The sequence below is a fragment of the Neofelis nebulosa genome, chromosome 7 (assembly GCF_028018385.1).
Source record: "Neofelis nebulosa isolate mNeoNeb1 chromosome 7, mNeoNeb1.pri, whole genome shotgun sequence".
NCBI lineage: Eukaryota > Metazoa > Chordata > Mammalia > Carnivora > Felidae > Neofelis > Neofelis nebulosa.
In genome coordinates this window covers 81,702,034-81,724,463 of record NC_080788.1, presented here as the reverse complement: position 1 = coordinate 81,724,463, position 22,430 = coordinate 81,702,034, and the positions used below count along the sequence as shown (strand labels likewise).

Genomic DNA, 22,430 nt, shown 5'->3' with positions numbered 1-22,430 from the left:
AGAAAAGGAAGAAGTCTAAACACCACTTCCAAGAAGAATAAGCATAAGAGAAAGAAAGTTAAACTGGCCATCCTGAAATACTGTAAGTTGGATGAGAATGTCAAAAGCAGCCCCTTTGTCAGGAGTGCCCTTCAGATGAATGTGGTGCCAGCCACTTTGACGGACATTATGGTGGCAAATGTTGCCTGACTTATTGCTTCAACAAACCTGAAGACAAGAAATTGTGTATGGGTTAATAAAAGACACAGAAGTAAATCTTCATGACATTAGGGAACTGTGACGTCATGACCTGAGGTGAAACCAAGAGTCAGACGCTGAACCAACTGAGCCACCCAGTGCTCCAAAGCCTTTTTAGACATAACACCAAAAACATAAGCAACAAAAGAAAAAATAAATTAACTGAACTTCATCAAAATTAAAAATTATTGTAATTCAAAGAACACTATCAAGAAAGTGAAAAGAAAGCCAGTGAAGGGGAGAAAATATTTTTAAATTATATCTGATAGGTACTCAAATTAAGTTAGTTCAATCAAATAGATTTGTTTTTGTATTCAATCAATTCACTCAAAGAGATTTGTATTCTGAATATAGAAAGAACTCTTACAACTCAACAATAAAAAGACAAATAGTGCAAGTGAAAAATGGGCAAAGGATTTGAAGACTTTTTCTCCAAAGAAGATATACAAATGGCCAATAAACACATGAAAAGCTCCTCAATGTTTGTTGTCCAGTAGTCAAATGCAAATCAAAACCACCATTGATTGGCCTCTATACCACTTCATACCCACTAGGATGGCTATAATCAAAGAGACAGATAATAACAAACTTTGGTAAGAACATGGAGAAATTAGAACCCTCAACCACTGTTAAAGAGAATTTAAATCATGCGGCCACTTTGGAAAACAGTTTGGCAGTGCGTCAACATGTTAAACGTGGAATTACCACATCACCTAGTAATCCCACTCCTAGGTAGACTAAAACTATGATGCCACACAAAAATATTTACACAAATTTTCAAAGCTGCATTATTCATAAGAGCCAAAAAGTATCAATAACCCACATATACATCAACTAATGAATGAATAAATAACATGTGGTATATCTATATAGCAGAATATTAATTGGCAATAAAAAGGAAAGAAGTACTGACACCTGCTACAACATGGATGAATCTTGAAAACATTATGTTAAGTAAAAAAAGCCAGTCACAAAAGACTACATATTATACAATTCCATTTACATGAAACGTCTAGAATAGGCGAACCTATAGAGATAGAAACTAGACCTGGAGCAGGTGGAGGGGGATCACTGGGAAGGAAATGCTAATAGGTATGGTATTGTTTGGGGTTAGGAAATATTCTAAAATTGACTGTGTGGTGGTTGCACAACTCGTGTAAATACTAAAACCTATAAACTTTATTTTAATTAATTTATTTTTTAAGGCTTTATTTCTAAGTAGTGTCTACACCCAACGTGGGGCTCAAACTCACAACCTCGAGATCAAGAGTCACACGCTCTACCTACTGAGCCAGCCAGGTGCCCAAAAAGGCCTGTATGCTTTGAATGGGTGAGTTTTGGGGTATGTAAATTATATTTCAATACAGCTGGGGTTTTGTTTTGTTTTGTTTCGTTTCATTTTTTTAAAAAGGGGTTTTGGGGAAGGAACTCATGTGTTCCTTAAGGGGAGTTGGTTTTGACCATCAAAGCAAGGGTTTGGATAGAAATGATTCCTAAACTAAAAAGGGTCCTGGTGCCTTAGGAGGGAAAGCAAAAGAAAAATAAAAGAGAGAGGGAGAATAAATTAAATAGCAAAGTCTCTTGATCAAAAGAAAGACATAAGAGGTTCTCAGTCTTGTAGAACTAAGTCTTTATAAAGATCTAAGGCACACATAGGTTTGTAACACTTTGAGCCAGAAGGAAAGGTAAAGAAAATGTGGCCTCATTTGAGTTTTAACTTTTGCACATTGAAGTTCTGTATTAACATGTGTTCTTGATATAGACCTATTTCTGGGAAGTTGGGCTGAAGACAAAAACCATTTTTTTAGTTTTTAGACTTACCACGCGGCTGAAGTATTCATCTAAAACTTCCACAAAGTTATGGATGAATTCATAAATTGCCATCTCATTCTAAAATAAAAAAGGAAGGGTACAATTAGTTTTAGTATAGCTCATGTGGAAATTGGACACTGACAAATATTCAGAATGGTTCTATGACTCACTTGTTGGAAAGACGCTTATCGATAGGGGAAATGTCAAAAATCTTAACCTCTAAGATTTTAAGTTCATAATGAGTTTAGCTGGATTGAAACCAGGCCGAGTCTAGTGTTTAGGGTTTTGAGCACTACTCCCTGACCTCGTCATCAAGCGGCTGAAGCAGTTTTTCAGGATCTTCATGCCACTACTTTTCTGTTTGTGAAGATGGGGAAACTACCTCAAGGTTTGGTTCACACATAAAAAATAATCAACTTGAGATTTCCAAGTATTTTAGATCTTAAACAGTTTTTCAAGGATTCAATAGCCACAGGTACTGTTGATCGGGGACTGACATTTCTGGAAAGGTGAACTAAATCTGAGGAAATTCAATCACAACACAACCATATTTATCATTTGCTCTGGCTTCTTGTATATGAGCCTATATTTAACGCTACAACTGACTGGCCTGTACACATGTCTAAGCTGCCCCAGTGTGCCACAAAGAACACGGTAGGACATTGGTATTGCTTAGGGTTGAGGAAGGCATTCTGTGGTTTTGTGCTTCCCCACAAGCTATTCATCTAATCCAAGAAAAATCCCAGGTGTTTCTTTTCCACACAGCTTTCCCTAACCTTGACAGAAACCAAGATCCTTCAAGAGTCAAGATAATTCTTAGGTAGGCAAGTAGGGAGGAATATATCAATTTACGGAGGAATAAAAATCAGACTATTATTCTTAGTTTTCTTGCATTTTCCATAGGCTCCTCTCTTATCTTACCTCAGTGTCATTAACTCCAACCACAATGAAGAGAGCTGCATACTGTCGATATATCAACTTAAAATCCTTAAATTCAATGAAAGAGCACTAGAAAAAAACACAATTAGATATTAATTGCTATAGTTGACAAGTATTTTTAATTTTTTTAATGTTTATTCATTTTTGAGAGACAGGGTCAGAGCATGAGCAGGGGAGGGGCAGAGAGAGAGGGAGACACAGAATCCGAAGCAGGCTCCAGCCTCTGAGCTGTCAGCAGAGCCTGACTCAGGACTTGAACCCACAAACCGCGAGATCATGACCTGAGCTGAAGTCGGACGCTCAAATGACTGAGCCATCCAGGTGCCCTGACGACAAGTATTTCTTCAAAATGGCATGCATAATTTCTAGGTTCTGATTTCAGTATTGGGTCAACACATTCCTAGAAATCTACAATTTAAAAATGTTAAACAATCTTTGTTGGTTGCCTCTTCACAATATTCAGGGGACTATGGAAGCATCTCTAGCGGGAGGCAGAGAAGGGGTCTAGAAAAAAAGGCTCTGAGCATCCACGTGGGTTCCCCCTGAACTCCTTCTCATTCCTTTGCTTTGCTCTGTGTGGAAGTCAGCAGGCAAAGGTACCAGACTGCCCCCAACATGAAAATAAGCCAACATGACAAAGATTTTCTTCTTTCCATTTCCGCTAGGCTCTTTTGGAAGCAATCAGAGGTTTAGTTTTGTTCTATTTAATAACCAGTGAACAGCCAAATATACACGGCATACATACATGTATGTATCAAGAAAAATCTTGATGTCTTTTTTCTAGACCCATGAAAAGAATCAATGTAGACTCTTTTATAAATTATTTAAAATCTTGGCTTTTGTGGGGCAGATGATAGTCAAAATCTCCCATTGTAAACATTGCTTCCTAGGAGTTAATAACTAGTTTACCACCACTGACTTGTGGATAAAACAACTCCTTCCCTATTCATCTCTTTCCTACATCCATTGTACAAAGGGTGTTGGGAAGGCACTGGGTAGACAGAAATTGGACAGCAGGCTAACAGCACATTGTTGCCCTTTCTTTGGACTGTTGGGTGTGCTTGACCAAATGTGATTGAACATGAACTGTATGGCTTTTTGTACTGGCATAATCGCTTCTGGTGCCCGAATTGCTTTTGGTGTACCTGGAGATGAAGTGGTAAGTTTTAATTGTGAAATTTCTTCCATGAAAGTATTTGAGAATCTAAAATGGAGGCATTTGAGGCTCTTATTTAAAATTAGGATAGGGGCACCTGGGTGACCCAGTCAGTTGAGCGTCTGACTTTTGAATTCAGCTCAGGTCATGATCCGAGGGTTGTGGGATCAAGCCCCATGTCGGGCTGTACGCTGAACGTGGAGCCTGCTTGAGTTTCTCTCTCTCTCTCTCTCTCTCTCTCTCTCTCTCTCTCTCTCTCTGTCCCTCCCCCTTTCTCTTTCTCTCTCAAATTAAAAAAAAAGAAATAAAATTATGATAAAAGAAGTACAGGACCGTTCTGCAGTTTTTGTTCACTATAGAGCCAGTGTGATTTCTGCTCAGTTGGATCTTTCAAAGAAATACAACCTAGTTGAAAGAACTGAAAAACATTTTTCAAAGCCTCTCAGGAGTTTCTGACATAAAACAACAACAACAACAACAACAACAACAAAAAGACAAAACAACAGCAACAACAACAAAACAACGAAGTACCTTTGTGGATAACATAAAAACTAAGCTGAGATTGTGTTACTTCAGTGCCTAATTATCCCAAAGCCCAGGGAGTTCCTTTTAAAATCTAAAATAATTTAGAATGCTTCAAAATTATGTAACAGTATATTCATTCCAAAGCATGTATTTCCAAGGGTAACCTATCAGTGAAAATAGTGCCTGAAATTGTGCAGCTCCTGCATTCTGCAGAAAGATTCAACAGGAATACTTCTGGAGTTTGTTTATGTTTACTTAAAGTATGTGGCTATTAACACGGCCCTTTAATAGTTTCTGTTCCCTTTAGACAACTAAATGAGGTGGTGTGTGCCATGGCAGGCCAAAGTGGTAATTCAAAGAGGACTCTGAGATGTTGAGACTGGAAAATCAATTTAGAAGCCAAGGGAAACACAGTTCCAACATGTAACTTCTGAGCACAGATGGACCTTAATATTTTAAGACTTAGCAGGGGTTCCCGCAGGCAGCCTTTCTACATATGCTGTGAAACGGAGAAGTGGCAAAATTAATGGGCGATTTAAACAAGCTTTCTGATTTTGCTGTACTTTGTTCAGTGATTTTCAGTGGACTCAAAGTTTAGGACCTGCCTGCATTCAGTAATTATCCAAGTAAACTACTTTGTAAAAATGAACTCAGTTTTTAAAATTCCTATTTTTTATTATTTTAATGATTTTATTTAACCTCAATTTTGACAGAATGGATAGATTTACTATTTTCTATTAATTTTTAACTTCCACTTACTCCATCTACATCATAACACAAGACAAGTTCCAATCAAATTTGTTGTTTTTTTATTTTATTTTTTAAAGTTTATTTATTTTTTATTTTTATTTTTTTTTGAGAGAGAGAGGAGACAGAGTGCGAGTAGGGGAGGGGCAGAGAGAAAGGGAGACACAGAATCCGAAGGAGGTTCCAGGCTTTGAGCTGTCAGCACAGAGCCCGACGAGGGGCTTAATCCATGAACCGTGAGATCATGACCTGAACTGAAATCAGACACTTAACCAACTGAGCCACACAGGCACCCCAAATTTGTTTTGTTTTTAAGTCACTAGTTCTAGTATTATGTTGGTATTAAGTTTATAAAAACGATAAGCAGAAAAAAAATTACACTTCACGTGAGGATCATATTGTCATCCTCTGGCACCAAGTCTGTCTCGAGTGCTCACCTCTATACCAATCATCTGACCTTCGTCCCTTGGCTTAAAGAAAGCCACCTGCTAGAGACACTCCTGAGAGTTGTAAGGGCTAAATTCATATGAACAAAAAAAAGAAGATATGTCTACTAGCTGGAATAAATTTGAGCTGCCACTTCCACGGTGCATTGAGACAAATATGCTGGCCTAAATAAGAACTCAAGATGTTTCCTGGTTCTCCTTGTTTGTATTTTCCTTAAGGGGATATAAAGAGAGCTATGCTTCAGTCTTCATGTCACTTCATTTGTTATTTTCCCTAATAGCTATGGAAAGAATGTAGTTCAAAGAAAACGATGGCCCTCGAGACTCAGTAATAACAGACCTGCCATTGACAAGTTGAATACAGAGATTAAAGAGAGAATCAGAAACTTACTTGTTCATTGGATCGGGAGAGACAGCTCCTTATGACTTCCGTTTCCAGAAGTGTACGCTTATTAATCTCCACATGTTCATAGTATTTAGAAAGTCGGGTCTGCCCTTGTTTATTCACCATGAGGAAAAATTTTATCATTTTTCCTGGCCAGTATTTTTCCGGATAGTTCAAAAGTTATGTCAAGGGGTATCTGAAACTAGAACCTGAGGGATGAAAGAACAACGAAAACGTGAGATCAGTCCTCAAAGAATAGTATTAAATGTGTTCTACATATGAAGCAGAAGTAAATAAAATGTGATCTGATAATACTGATCTTTACTTCTATTAATTAAATGAGGTTTTAATAAGTAACTAAACATACATTTTCATTAGTTATCTTCCAAAACATAATTTTGAGTCTCCACAGTCCTTCTACTCCTATTTGTTCATTTGATTCATCATTTTTTTTTTTTTGGCGCCAACTATGTGTCAAGTACTAAGAGATTACCAAGAGGAAGAAGCAGTAATTTTTTTTTTTTTTGCAATGTTTAGAACATTTAAAAAAATTTTTAAACATGTTTATTTACTTTTGAGAGAGAGAGACAGGGCACAAGCAGAAGAGGGGCAGAGAGAGAGGGAATAGAACATTTTATTAAAGTACAAAACTGCTGGCATTAAGTGAAATAGAAAAACACAGTAAATATTTACAGAAACATTGATCACACCACTCAAGTCATACACACGTAAAAATGCAGAAAGGTCTTAAAAAGTTCAGAAGTTGAAAATTATGGAGATTTCCCAAAATGGATAGAACTGCTCACTGCTGAGCATGGCACTGATATAAGACCTTCTGAGTGAATGCCGTCCCTTACTTTCTGTAATCCAGTACTGCCTGGAAATGTGTTCCTTGGGAGATTCAGACTTGGAGCCATCCTGAGAGGACAAGTTAAGAGTTGACATAGGTCTAACTTGTGGTCTGATTTTCTTCATCCTACCGACTGTGTTGAGGTTATAAGGACACAGCCAGGCTATTTTTCTTCAGCTTCTGCTAATATTCAAAAGGATATGAAGAATATAAGCAATTTCTCATTGCTTGAGCAAAAATTCAGCACATGAAAGGCAGAGTGGAGGGTATTTGTACTAGAACTATAAAGTTCTGTGTGATGGAAAATTAAGAAGTAGTGATTTCTGATCTTCTGATCTTTACCCCTAGCAAAGGTCCCAGGTAGGTAAACAAGTAATAGCAGTACAGGAGATGAGTTGTGATGGGGACAGGTATACTTCTATGGTACACAGAAGGGAGGGATAGGGAACATCATGGGAGAGTTGGAAATGGCTTCCCAGGGAAGGGGCATTTAAGCAAGATCTTGAAGAATGAGGGACTGTGGGGCAGAGAAAACAGGGGTAGCTTTGTAAAGTTCACTGCAGATGTAGTTCAGGGGGCAAGCATAATAGTTGCAGGAAATTGAGCTGCTCACATAAAATAAAGTTGGCTTTAGAAGTCACACTAAGGAATGTGAACTTTATTTTATGGACAGTGGAGACAAGATCTAGAGTGAACTTTTCTTTCCTCAGTGTTGGAAGCCATAGTAGTAATCTCCACTCTTTGCCAAAGTCCCCCCATAAGGCCCTCTAACAAGTCCTATGTAAGGTCCTACATCAAGCAATTTACATATTTTCTTTATTCTCACAATTATCTGAGTCAGGTACTTGTGTTATCCCCATTCTAAGGCCAAGCAAATTGAAGTTTAGGGATGTTAAACACCCATAGTCTCTATATTACTTTGGGTCAGAAATGAGGTGCAGCTCAGAGGTCAAGCTCATGCACAGATCCCTGACACCTGCTAACTTGTCCTTATCACTCAAGGGTTCATGCTTGCAGTTTTATTTCTAACTCAGGTGTATTGAATCTTGTGCTTGTTCTTCCTATACTTATTCTGTATTTTGAAATGATCAGTGCAAAAGAGAACAATATTGACAATGACTAGTGCTGCTTTCTCTTCTTTTCTTCCCTCCCTCCCTCTCTCTCTTTCTTGTTTTAATGTTTATTTATTTTCAAGAGAGAGACCAGAGCGCAAGCAGGGGAGGAGCAGAGAAAGAGGGAGACAGAGAATCCAAGGCAGGCTCCAGGCTCTAAGCTGTCAGCACAGAGCCTGACACTGGGTTTGAACCCACAAACTGTGAGATCATGACCTGAGCCAAAGTCAGACGCTCAGCCAACTGGCCAGTGCTTCTTTCATTATGAGTATCAGAACTACCTCACTGACTCACCTGCCAGTATCATATTCACATTTTGGAATATCCTTGAAAATTCAGTGCAAAAGACCAAGGTTAATAATAGTTCTTAAATGAACTTGTAAAATTTGGAATAATTCTACAGAGAAAGTTGCAACAGATTATGGGATAATTCTTAGACTAAGTTTTGTGTTATTTTTTGCCCTCCCAGTTCATCTCATTTCCTGAACCCTATCAGACAGGTGGTTATCTCACAACAATTCCAAACATTAAGAGCTAGAAAGAGCCAGGCCCAGTCTGGCAAAGCCTGGGCTACTGTGTTCATTCAGGGTGCAGAACAGGATGTTATCTAGACCCAGCTGGGGACATGGCAGCTGTGCCAGTTGGGGGGAAGGGCTGTGGTCATTCACTCCCTTTTCCAGGAAGATAGGCTCACTACTGTAGGTGGGATTGCAACATACTCTGTTTAGTCATTTGGTATTAAGGGCTGCTTTTCTTCTCACAAATTACTGCCAGTAAATTATGGACAGCAACTAGTAAATTAAGTTATCACCCATTCTTTTAGTCCCTTTTAGCAAAGTTAGCAAAGTTTAAAACAATCTTCAGGGCATCTGGGTGGCTCTGCCGGTTAAGCATCCAACTTCGGCTCAGGTCATGATCTCACAGTTTGTGGGTTCAAACCCTGCATCAGGCTCTGTGCTGACAGCTCAGGGCCTGGAGCCTGCTTTGGATTCTGTGTCTCCCTCTCTCTCTGCCCCTTCCCGGCTCACGCTCTGTCTATCTCAAAAATAAAGAAACATTTAAAAAAATTAAAACAATCTTCACAAAAGTTAGAAATTACAGTCCTAGACTCTGGGTTCCAGCTGCCAGGTAGAAGAAAATAAAATATTGTCACAAAGGTACTCATGGCCAAACCTTTGCCTCTAAATGTCTTGGTTGCATTAAGTGGTAAAATGAGATGTAAAATGATCACATTGAGATGATACACCAACAGATCAAATTGGTTTCTACCTTAACAAGCACAGCATTCCTTCTCACTGACTTCAAGAGCAAGGATGGCAAACAAGGGCGTGTTGAATTGACAGTCATTAGGATGCAAGTCTTGAAAATAGTAGCTGAAGGCATCTAAAGACTCGAATACATCATCTTTTTTTTTTCCTGCATGCTCATAAACAATTATACAATTTATAACTGTAGGGTTACACAGTGGTAATAGTGGCCAAGCAAAACTGTAAACTCTATTATAAAATACACAATGCCAAAATATACAATGTGGAGACTCAGAGACAAGTACATGTTTGAGAACAGAAGATGAATGCTTTAAGCAACTATCCTGGTTACTCATCATGAGGGAGGAGGGAAGTCAAATAATTATGAAACTCAGGTAGGGCAGTAAGGAAAGAATATGCTTAGACAAGTGCTGGGAGTGGCCAGGGAGCAGGTATGAACTTCCAGTGTTTATAAAACTCTGCATTCAGCAACACACAAAGCTGGGGAAGATGTTTGATTACCAGAAGTTAGGGGATTCCATGCCCAAGAGCCTGTGTGAATCAAGGATGAATGAAGAAGGGAAATTTCATTGGGGAAAGCATTATGCAAAGGGTGCTAGGATGCCTAAAGGCCAAGATGAGGGAGGCTGGTAGAGTCGTAGTAGAATATGAGCAGATCAATGTCCCAAGACCCCATATGATGGGAACTGAATGCCTACAGAAAAGACAGACTGGAAAGATTGAAATACATACTGAATTGGGCATCACTGTCATATTTCTGATGGTGTAGTCTGGGAGTTAGAACTGGAAGAGTCTTTACAAACTGTCCTATCCAAAGATGACAAATAGATTTCAACTTGGGTGCCACCTGTGACTAACTGTATTAGCTGCTTTGAGCACCATGTTGGGAAGGATTCTGGAACTGTTCAGGTTCAAAGATGCCTTGAATGATTAGTAATGTCAGTTGTGGGTTAGGAAGCAGGGTGTGGCAACATATGCACCTCACATCTGTCTTCCCCAATGTGCACTCCCTTCATTTTGCAGATGGGAAAACTGATAATCTGAGATGTAGAGTGAAGTCCTGAATTCGGGTCTCCTGACTTAGAATATAATGCTCTCTTTATCACATTGCCTCTATGCCTTGCTCAGTGTATTAGTGTCATTAGTGTTCATTTAAACTAAATAAGAATCAACTTTAGGTAGCTCTGGGAACGATCAAGTCAATTTCTCTAATGCTGCTGCACAATTTGGGAAATACCAAACTATGACAATGCATGAAAATGGTAGAGTATGAAGTTTCTAGAAATGAAAGTGGTATTTGATGATGGCTAATATCCTTTCTAGCTCCAGATTATTCTAGTACACACACACACACACACACACACACACACACACACACACACACATAATATTAGACAAAAACAATCTTGCCCCCATAAAAGTGATTGAAATAAAATCCTCCAAGTTAAGAAGAAAATTTCCACCAGGAAAACATAAAGTCCTCATACAGCATAATAGTAAAAATGTATGCATTGGGGCTTCACAGTTAGTTTTGTGATCCTGGGCAAGTTACTAATCTTTTAGTACTCAGTCCATGGTACAATTGGAATAACAATAGTACTTTCTGGGTTGTGAGGATTAGAGGAGTTAGTGTGTGTGTGTGTGTGTGTGTGTGTGTGTGTGTGTGTGTGTGTGTGTGTATTTTTAAACATTAACATTTTATTTTATTTTTACATTTTTTTTAGTTTGTTTTATTTTGAGAGAGAGAGGGAGGGGGAGAGTGGAGGAGGGGCAGAGAGAATCCCAAGCAGTCTCCATGCCCAGCATGGAGCCCACTACCCTGGGATCATGACCTGAACCAAAATCAAGAGTTGGACACTTAACCTACTGAGCCACCCAGGCGCCCCAGTATATGTGATGTTCTTAAAACAGTGTTTGCCAGTTAGGTGCTATATAGGTGTTAGCAAATGTTATTATGATAATATATCACCTTTTTTCTTCAGTGAAGCCTTTCCTGCTTATCCCAATCCCCTCTTTCTTTTTTTTTTTCAAGTATAGTCATTTATTTTGAGAGAGAGAGTGTGTGTGCATGCGCTAGCGAGCACAGGGAAGGGAGGGGGAGAGAGGGAGAGAGGGAGAGAGAGCGACAGAGAGAGAGAGAGAGAGAGAGAGAGAGAGAGAGAGAATCCCAAGCAAGCTCCCCACTCTTGGTGGGGAGCCTGACACAGGGCTCAAACCCACAAACATGTGAGATCACGACTGACCCGAAATCAAGAGTCAGATGTTTAACTGACTGAGCCACCCAGGTGTCCCCCAGTCCCCTCTTTCTAACCATAAAGAGCTGGCTATTTTCTCCTTGAACTCATTACTGTATCTTATAAAACTTTTCATCCTGTATAATCATTATTTCATTACATGCTGAGCTGCCCTACAAGACCAGTGATTTCACTTTTTCATTGTGACAGTAAGAGATGTATTTTACATTGTGACCCAGCATACAGGTACATATATATCTGATTCAAGTATATACGAAGTTTACCAAACAACACCTACCCATACTATATGTATTGTACTCTAGTGATTTCTATGACATTTTATAAAAAATGTAGTTGTGAGGTATTTGGGTTACACAAGATATATGGATTTTTCAAAACTTACCAAATGTACATTAAAGATTCATGAATTTAGTGGTGCCTAGGTTGCTCAGTTGGTTAAGCCCCTGACTTCAGCTCAGGTCATGATCTCACAGTTCATGGGTTCGAGCCCTGCCTGGGGCTCTGTGCTGATATCTCAGAGCCTGGAGCCTGCTTTGGATTCTGTGTCTCCCTGTCTCTGCCCCTCCCTCTCTTGTGCTCTGTCTCTCACTCTCTCAAAAATTAAAAAAAACATTTTAAAAAATTCATGTATTTTAAATTTTTTTTTCAACGTTTTTAATTTATTTTTGGGACAGAGAGAGACAGAGCATGAACGGGGGAGGGGCAGAGAGAGAGGGAGACACAGAATAGGAAACAGGCTCCAGGCTCCAGGCCATCAGCCCAGAGCCTGACGCAGGGCTCGAACTCACAGACCGCGAGATCGTGACCTGGCTGAAGTCGGACACTTAACCAACTGCGCCACCCAGGCGCCCCGAAAAATTCATGTATTTTATATAAACTTTACATAAAAATAAACTAATACTTTAGTTAATGATATTCATGTATTTGGGAGAAGTATATTGATATCTATAGTTTACTTTGAAATGCACCAAAAAACTAAGATAAATTAATGGATGAATAGAGAAATAATTGATGGTTAGATACATGATAAAGTAATACAGTAAAATGTTAATGGTAGAATCTTGGTGGTGAACATACACAAATTCACTGTGCAATTCTTTCAACTTTGTAGTGTATCTGAAAACTGTTGCAATGAAATATTGAGGAAAAATGCTAGTTGTGGGACACTGTTTTTTTTAAATTCATATATTTACAGCAGTTTTAGATTTATAGAAAAAATTGCAAAGACAGTACAGAGTTCCCATATACCCATACCCCATTTCCCTTATTATTAACATCTTATGTTACAATTAATGAATAGCAATACAGTACATGATTATTAACTGAAGTCTATACTTTATTCACATTTCCTTATTTTTTACCAAATGCCCTTTTTCTGCTCCAGGACCCTATCTAGGATACCACATTATATTTAATCTTCATGTCTCCTTAAAGTTCTCTTGGTGCTGACAGTTTTTCAGGTTTTTGATGACCTTGACAGTTTTTTATTTTTTTTTTATTTTTAAATTTTTATATATTTTTGAGAGAGAGAATGAGCAGGGGAGGGGCAGAGCGAAGGAGACACAGAATCTGAAGCAGGCTCCAGGCTCCGAACTGTCAGCACAGAGCCCAATGCGGGACTTGATTTCATGAACCCTGAGATCATGACCTGAGCCGAAGTCAGACTCAACTAAATGAACCACCCAGGGGCCCCGATGACCTTGAGAGTTTTAAAAAATACTGGTCAGGTATTTTATAGAATGTCCTTCTGTTGGGTTTGTTTGATGTTTTACTCATGATTAGACTGGTTATGGGTTTTGGGGAGGAAGACCATAGAGGTAAAGTGATATTTTCATCACAACACGTGAAAGGCACATACTATCAACATAATCTATCACTGTTGATATTGACCTTGGTCACCTGGCTGAGATAGTTTTTGTCAGGTTTCTCTACTGTAAGTTTATTCCCCCCTTTGTATACTGTACTTTTTCGAGGGAAGTCATTATATGTAGCCTAAATTTAAGGGGTGGAAACTTATGTTCCATCTCTTTGAGGGAGAAGTACCTATGTAAATTATTTGGAATTCTACTGCACAGGAGTTCTGTCTATTGTACCTATTTATTTATTAAATCACTTGTTTGTATCAATAGAAACTCATGGATATTTTATTTTATACTTTGGGTTATAATTCAGTATGACCCACTGATTTTTAATTTCAGAAGTCACTAGAGACCTGTGGCCCAAAAGTTTGAAAAACACTATACTAGAACATGAACTTGTGGGTAGGGTCCATATCTTATTTCAGATTTTGCACAGTGCCTAGTATATAGAGAATATCCAATAAATGTTTACTGAATGAATGAAATAATAATCATATAAGTATTCAAACAAAGCAGACATATAAATTACCCTGGTACCCTAATTCCTGCCCCAAAGCCTGTCAGTTTTCTCAAAGAAAACCAATGTTTTTACCTTTAGTGTATATCTTTCTGGAGTTTCTATACATTTACATGTAAACATGCATGCAAGTATGGCAACTGTATTTTTTAAACCTAAGTGTAAACAAAGTATATCAAGAGGTTAGCCAAGTGTTTATTCTCTTCTGGTAGCTTTAAATGAACCAGGTCCACTCACAAAGCCCTGGCTGGATCCTACAAAAAGGCACTAAAGAGATATGTTTTGGAATTCATCAGGAGCACCTCCTGTTGAATCATTCTAGCTCAGGCTTTCCTGGGTCTTTGTCCTCTTGGATCCGGTGCCTTGGCTCCCATTCTTCCTCTGGCCTTAGTTCTTAATGACCTGGCTTGGAGTTCTGCAATCTTCCAGGACTTGACCTTTGGTATTTGCCCTCTGGCTGTAACCCCTGAAGCCTTTGGCACCCAGCCCTTGCTCTGTCAACTGGGAGTAAAAGGCAGCTTACAGAGAGGCGGTGGAAGATTAAATGGGGTAAATAATGTAATTCTTGTAAAACATTTAACACACTGACTTCTTTCATTTCCTCTCATTGTGTATTAAACTGGAAAGACATGCTAAAATTATAAGGAAACAGGTGTCTGTATACATCGTTAGTGGTCCCTTAAATCGTTACAAATTTTCTACAGTGTAACCTGATACAATTTAACCAAAAAAAAAAAAAATCATGAAAATTATTCTACCTTTTAACTCAAGCATTTCAGTCTTGAGAATCTATCCTAAGGTATAATTTAAAATCCATACGCATGAAAAAATAGCAACATTATTTATAATAGTGAGAAATGAAACAAGCTCAGATACTACAGAGAACCAAGTGTTAAATGAACACCAACTTGATGTATTTTAACCATTAAAATAAATACGCAGACTTTGCAGAAAAATGGGAAAATGTAGATAAAATAATGTTAAGTCACAAATCAGAACACCAAATTCTATACCCACATGGATTACTATTATGTAAAAGCAAGATCTGAATAAAGATTATAGAGACTGGATAGATGGGGTGCCTGGGTGGCTCAGTTGGTTAAGCATCCAACTCTTGATTTCACCTCAGGTCATGATCTCACAGTTTGTGAGTTTGGGTTCTGCACTGACAATGTGGAGCTTGCTTGGTATTCTTCTCTTTTTTTCTGCCCCTCCCCTGCTCATGCTCTCTCTCCCTCAAAAGAGAAAAAAGATTATAGAGACTAGACAGAAATCATATAAAAATAAGAAATGAAACAAAAAAAGAAAAGAAAAAGATTAAACAGATGAACCTTGGAAACATTCTGCTAACTGAAAGAAGCCAATCACAGTGAAAATATATTGCATGATTCCACTTATATGAAATGTCCAGAATGGGAATATCTGTAGAGATAGTAAGTAGATGAAGGGTTGCCAGGGATGGGAGTTTGGGATGGGAGGTGTGATGGTTGCACAAGTGTGAGTATATAAAAGCCATTGAATTGCACACTTTATTTATTTGAGAGAGAGAAAGAGAGAGGGCATGAGTGTGTGAGAGGGGTAGAGAGAGAGAGGGAGAAAGAGAGAATCCCACACAGGCTCTGCACAGTCAGCGGGGAGCCCAACGTAGGGCTCAAACCAAGGAACTGGGAGATCATGACCTGAGCCCAAGTCGAGAGTCGGATGCTCAATTGCCTGGGCCACCCAGGTGCCCCTGAATTGTATACTTTAAATGGGTGACTTGTATAGTACGTGAATTATATCTCAATAAATCCTGTTAAAAAAGAGATAGACCAGACAATCTGGAAGAGCTCCCAGCGGACAAAGCTGGAACAATCTGGATAACAAATAACAGTATCGGATTATTATCCAAAGTATAAAATAAGTACACATGAGTACATACTGATAAATACACGATTGAATAAATAAATAAACAGGACAGAAGAATCCCACATGCAGGTTTCCCCCAGCTATCTGAAAGTAGAATGTTCCTGGGAAACCTTTACTAAGCCGAAACGGTGGTAAAGCAAAGAAGCAATTACCATTAATGTATATGGGAAAAATTTTGAGCATTCCCAGACACAAAAAAGTAACCTCTTTTAGGTTTTTCTGATGCCTAAGCAATGTAAAAAATAAATCGAGAGAAAGCACGGATCCTCAGAGACACAGTCCGAAGCTCTGGTGGCTTGATGCTGGCATGTGGAATGTAGCTGCCAAGGAAGGAACTTGGTGGGGCCACTCTTGCTGCTTGAGGTGTGCTGCCTCTGTGACTGCTCACTGCAACACGGATGCTCAACACTCTTTTGTCATAAACATGAAATGCTCTTTGGATTTCTTTCAGTTAATGACAACAGGTACTAATGTAGATCTTTCCTAAAAGCAAAATCTTACTAATAGAAGGAGATACCTGTATGTATGTTGATACTCTCTCCTCCAGGAAGTCCTCCAGGGAGCTTAATTTCTCCCACCCATTGGAAGGTGACCTGGACTTAGTGACTCACTTCCAAAGGACAGCATGTGGAAGTGGAAAACGGGAACCTCACAGTAGAGAAACCTGGCACACACCGCCTTAACCAAGTGATGAAGGCTAACATCATCAGTGGCGTCATGTCCCCCTGATATGAGGTGATGACAAAAGTATTTCATCTCTCTGGTGTTCTTCCCCAAACCCATAACCCCATTCTAATCATGTGAAAATACATTAGACAAAACCAAATTAAAGGACATTCTAAAAAATATCTGACCTGTGTTTCCCAAAACTGTAAAGATAAGGAAAAACAAGGGAAATGTGAGAAACCATTACAGATCACAGCAGATTAAGGAGATAATGGTGACCACACGCAATGTGGTATCTTGGAAGAGAACAAGGACATCAATAAAAAATTGGTGAGGGGCACCTGACTGACTCATTCAGAAAAGGATGCAATTCTTCATCTTGGGGTTGTAAATTTGAGCCCCACGTTGGGCATAGAGATTACAAATAAATAAATAAACAAACAAACATAGAAAGTTAATAATAATGCTACCCATGTTGGTTTTTTAGATGTGATAAATATACCAAAGATCAAATGACAACATTAGAGGAAATGGGTCTGGTATTCAGAAATTCTCTATCTTTGCAACTCTTTCATAAATCTAAAATGATTCCAAATAAAAAGCTTACTCTTTAAAAAGGAGAGGGGTGGGGTGCCTGGGTGGCTCACTCAGGTAAGCATCTGACTTCAGCTCAGTTCATGATCTCATGGTTTGTGGGCCTGAGCCCCACATCAGGCTCTATGCTGACAGCTGGGGAGTCTGGAGCCTGATTCAGATTCTGTGTCTCCCTCTCTCTCTGCCCCTTCCCCACTTGCACTCTCTCTCTCTCTCCTCTTAAAAATAAATAAACATTAAAAAAAAAATAAGAGGGGTGTCTGAGTGGCTCAGTCAGTTAAGCTGCCAAGTCTTGATTTCAACACAGTTAATGATCCCAGGGTTGTGGGATTGAGCCCTCCATTGGCTCTGCGCTAAGCATGGAGCCTGCTTGAGATTCATTCTCTCTCTCTCTCTCTCTCTCCCCCCCCCCCTTTGCCCCTCTTGTTTCCATGTGCTCTCTCTCTAAAATAAAATTTTTTAAAAATTTGGGGGGGGGGCGCCTGGGTGCCTCAGTCGGTTGAGCATCCAACTTCAACTCAGGTCATGATCTCACGGTTGGTGAGTTCGGGCCCTGTGTCAGGCTCTATGCTGACAGCTCAGAGCCTGGAGCCTGCTTCAGATTCTGTCTCCCCCCACCTCTGCCCCTCCTCCACTCATGTTCTGTCTCTCTGTCTCTCTCTCTCTCTCTCTCAAAAATAAAATAAACATTAAGATTTTTTTTAAATAAAAAAATTTCTTTTTTAAGGAGAGAGGGGTGCCTGGTTGGGTCAGTCAGAAGAGAATGCGACTCTTGATCTTGGGGTCATGTATTAGAGTGAAGAGGGTTTGTTTGTTGGTGTGTCTGTGTGTATAACTCTATGTCATATTGGCTATATTAGTTATATTTGCTTATTGCTTAAGTATCTAAATTTTTATCAGTATATTAAGGATATTTAGGTATGAGGTTTATTTTTATTAACATTCTCAATAATTACACTTCAGGCTTTCCTATTTTCTTTTATCTAAGAGGCATACTAATTTTAATAGATGGTGTGTGTGTGTGTGAGTGTGTGTCAAGGTATATGTTCTATAAATGGCTTAGTCTGCTCTTTGGTCAAACTCTGTTCTGACCTGGATAACCTCTAGCTGCCAGTAATTCTTCTGCCACACATCACCATTTGGGAGCTTTTTCCTTCTTTTCCCCTAGTTCAGGGTTCAGAAAAGCTTTTCCTGCAAAGGGCCAGGTAGTATTTTAGGCTCTGAGGGCCATATGGTCTCTCTCTCAACTAGTTACTCTGCTACTGCAGAATGAAAGCAGCCCACATGATATAAATAATATGTAAAGCCATGGGTGTAGCGTGTTCCAAGAAAACTTTATTTATAAAAGTCAGCAACTGGATGTGGTCTGCCGGCTATAGTCTGCTCTGCTATAGACCAATGCTTATCAAATTTAATGAGCACACAAATCCCTTAGGGGAGCTTGTTAAAATATAGAATCTGATTTAGTAGGTCTGGAGCAGGAACCATACATGGAGTGGCAAAGCATAGAAGACTCATTAAAGTGCACACCTACAAGGTCATGAAGTTTACCTTTCTCAACATCAAGTTAGACTAAATAACAAGAACTGAGTGCTTACCAGGTACAAGACAGCAAGGAACAGAGTAAACAGAAACACAGTTGTGATGACAATTTCTTTAATTTGGTCATAGCTCTTAAACCATAGAATGCTGGATTGAGGGGGCAAGCTTTTATTTTTTTAAAAAATAAGTTTATTTCGAGAGAGGGACAGTGTGAGCAGGGGAGGGGCAGAGAGAGAGAGAGAGAGAGGGAGAGAGAAAATCCTAAAAAGTTCCGTGTTGCCAGCACAGAGCAAGAGGTGGGGCTTGAACTCACGAAACCATGAGATCATGACCTGAGCTGAAACTACGAGTCAGACATTTAACTGACTGAGCCACCCATGAACCCTGAGGGGGCAAGCTGTCTTGACATGTCACCCCACATGTCCTCAGTTTCATCAGGTGCTCTGGCTAGCTGGTCTCATCCCTTATGGCTTCAGCTGGTCTCTCTCAAAGCTGTACATATTTTGGAATATAATGACATTTCCAGGAAGCAGACAACCATTCTTTTGTCAAGAATTCACTAGTAGCTGACTAGGGCACCTGGGTGGTATTCAACTCTTGATTTTGGCTCAGGTCATGATATTACGGTTCATGAGATGGAGCTCTGTGTTTGGCTCTGCGCTGACAGTGCAGAGCCTGCTTGGGATTCTCTCTCTCTCTCTCTCTCTCTCTCTCTCTCTCTCTCTCTCCTCCTCCCCCACTTCCTCTCTCTCTCAAAATAAATAAACATTAAAAAAAAAAAGAATTTACTAGTAGTTGACTAGAATATTTCATTTAACCTCAAGAAATTACAACAATGCATTTAGTCCTTCACATTTCACCATGACACAAAACCAACTCAAAATAGGTCAGACTTAAATATAAGAAGTAAAACTATAAAACTTTTTTTAAGTTGTTTAAATATTTTTTTTATGTTTATTTATTTTTGAAAGAGAGAGAGGGCGTGAGCAGGGGACGGGCAGGGAGAAAGGGAGACACAGAATCCGAAGCAGGCTCCAGGCTCTGAACTATCAGCACAGAGTCTGATGTGGGGCTTGAACGCACGGACTGTGAGATCATGACCTGAGCCGAAGTCAGATGCTCAACCAACTGAGCCACCCAGGCGCCCCTTAACTATAAACTTTTAGAAGAAACAGATTTGAGACCAAAAGAACAATCTGTAAATAGAAAAAAATTGATAAACTTTTTTTAAGTTTATTTATTTTGGGACAGAGGGAGAGAGGGAGAGAGAATCAATGTGGGGCTCAATCTTACGAAGGAAGAGATCATGATCGGAGCCAAAATCAGTTGGACACGTAACCGACTGAGCCACCCAGCCCCTAATAAGCTGGATTTTATTATACTAGAAAATTTGTACTTCAAAAGACACCATTAAGAAAATGCAAAGTCACAGACTGGGCGAAATTATTTGCAAATCAAATATGTAATAAAGGACTTGTATTTACATGAAAGACTCCTTACTAGCAAGACAAGCAACACAACTGAAAAAATGGACAATTTGAAAGTACATGTGAACAAAGAGGACATGCGAATTGCTAATAAGTACATGAAAGAATGTTCAACATCGTTAATCCTTAGGAAAATTCAAATTAAAACCACAACAAGATACCATTTCACACCTAACTTGAGTGGCTATAATAAAAAAGAGAAAATAACGAGTGCTGGCCAGGATGTAGAGGCACTGGAACCCCAAAGCAGTGCTGATGGGAAAGTAAATGTTACTGCCACTTTGGAAAACAATTTGGCAGTTTTAAAAAACTCCAACACAAATCTACCATATCATCTAGCCATTCTACTTTTAAGTATAAGCCAAAGAGAAATGAAACTACACTCGCAGAAAACTTGAACGTGAATGTTCACAGAAGCATTATTCGTAATAGCCAAAAAGTGGAAACAACCCAAATGTGCACCAGCTAATGAATGGATAAACAAAATATGGTATATCTACATACAATGGAAAATGACCCAGCAATAAAAGGCAACAGAATACTTCTTTGACATGCTACTAAATGGATGGACCTTGAAAACATTAAGTGAAAGAAGCCAGAGACAAAATACTATCTACTAAATGATTCCATTAATCTGAAATGTCCAGCAAAGGCAAATTTATACAGATAGAAAGCACAGTAGTAGTCAATTAGGGCAAGAAGAGGTTTAGGGGAAAATGGGGATGGGGTTTCTTTTACGGATGATGAAAATCTTCTAATATTGTATTTATTTGTGTGAAAATATTTGCACAACTTTGTAAACTTACTAAAAATCATTGTACATGTACATTACATAAAGTTCAGAGCTACTGTGCAGCAATAACCAGAGAAGGAAGTAATTATACTAAAAATGCGTTTTGCTTAAATCTGGATGGTAGGATTAGGGGCAATTTTTATTCTCTATCTTTACTTTGTCTTATTTCCCAAGTTTTAAGAGATCTGTTGCTTTCTGTCACACACAAAAAGTTTGTTTAGGAATGCTGAGCTGCGTTACATAATTTTTGAAATTATCCAACTGGAAAATAAATGTTAACTCAAACTAATTAAGCTATTGTTTCAGTTATTGTGACATTTCTAAATGTGTTATTTCTTTAAAACATGTACTGTTTTTCAAAGTGGACATGTTGACAGCATCTAATCAGTATGGACTAAACATCGGCAACACGGAAATACAAACTACTAGATTCTACTTGCCCCATCATATCGATTCCCACAGGCCTCAAAGTTATCTAGCTGTTTTGGAATGTCTCCATCCTTAAATGAGAGGAAATACTGGTCAGTAGCAGATTTTCACCTAATTGGGATCACCTCCCTCAGAGTCTGTAATATATTGTATATTCTTTCTTTATACACTAAAACAGTTAGTTTCTTTACTTCATATTTAACTGGAATTCTTCAATGATTCAGTTTTCCCATCTGTCATCTAAGAATAATAACAGCTGCCTCACAGAGTTACTGTGAGGATGACATGACATGAAGGAAATGTACAGCACTTAGAGCCCCCCTTTTTGAAAACTTCCTCATCCTCCTCCCTAGTGTAGGTTAGATATTCTTCCCAATAGATTCTTGCTGCTGCAGTTCTAAGACTACTTAAATTTGACTTCAGGAAACCTGTCACCCACTCTTCCTTTCTCTCCATCCATTCCTCTCCTCCAATCTCTCTCTTTTTTATGATCCAGAATACATTTTCTGTAGCTTCACTGGAGACTCTTCCTTTGTGTTAAATCCCTGGGTCACTCAAGAAATACCTCAACCACATTTGAGTAATTTGGCATTTAACACATTTACACGTGTGCTGCTTTTATTTTATTTTTTTTATTTTTTATTTTTTTCGTGTGCTGCTTTTAAAACTTCGTTTTAGGGGCGCCTGGGTGGTTCAGTTGGTTAAGTGTCCGACTCTTGATTTTGGCTCAGGTCAAGATCTCACAGTTCTTGGGAACAGACGCCTGCATGGACTATTCATTCTGTCTCTCTCTCTCTCTCTCCCTCTCTCTCTACCGATGCCCCACCTCCTCCCCTGTACCCCAATTGTGCTCTTTCTCTCTCTTAAAATAAATAAATAAACACTAAAAAAAATAAAACTTGG

At 38.9% G+C, this 22,430-nt stretch overlaps 1 protein-coding gene across 4 annotated transcripts in view; it reads right to left on the bottom strand.

Moving 5' to 3' along the window:
* The window catches only part of AP4S1 (adaptor related protein complex 4 subunit sigma 1), a 50,262-nt gene that overhangs the window by 13,471 nt on the left and 14,361 nt on the right, over positions 1 to 22,430 (bottom strand). For all 4 annotated transcript variants that reach the window (XM_058738756.1, XM_058738755.1, XM_058738754.1 and 1 more), the window contains exons 2-4: positions 6,254 to 6,456; positions 2,971 to 3,057; positions 2,059 to 2,127 (exon numbers count right to left, since the gene is read on the bottom strand). In XM_058738756.1, coding sequence (XP_058594739.1) covers positions 2,059 to 2,127; positions 2,971 to 3,057; positions 6,254 to 6,391 — 294 coding nt within the window. In that variant the 5' untranslated portion in view covers positions 6,392 to 6,456. The remainder of the gene's footprint in view (positions 1 to 2,058; positions 2,128 to 2,970; positions 3,058 to 6,253; positions 6,457 to 22,430) is intronic.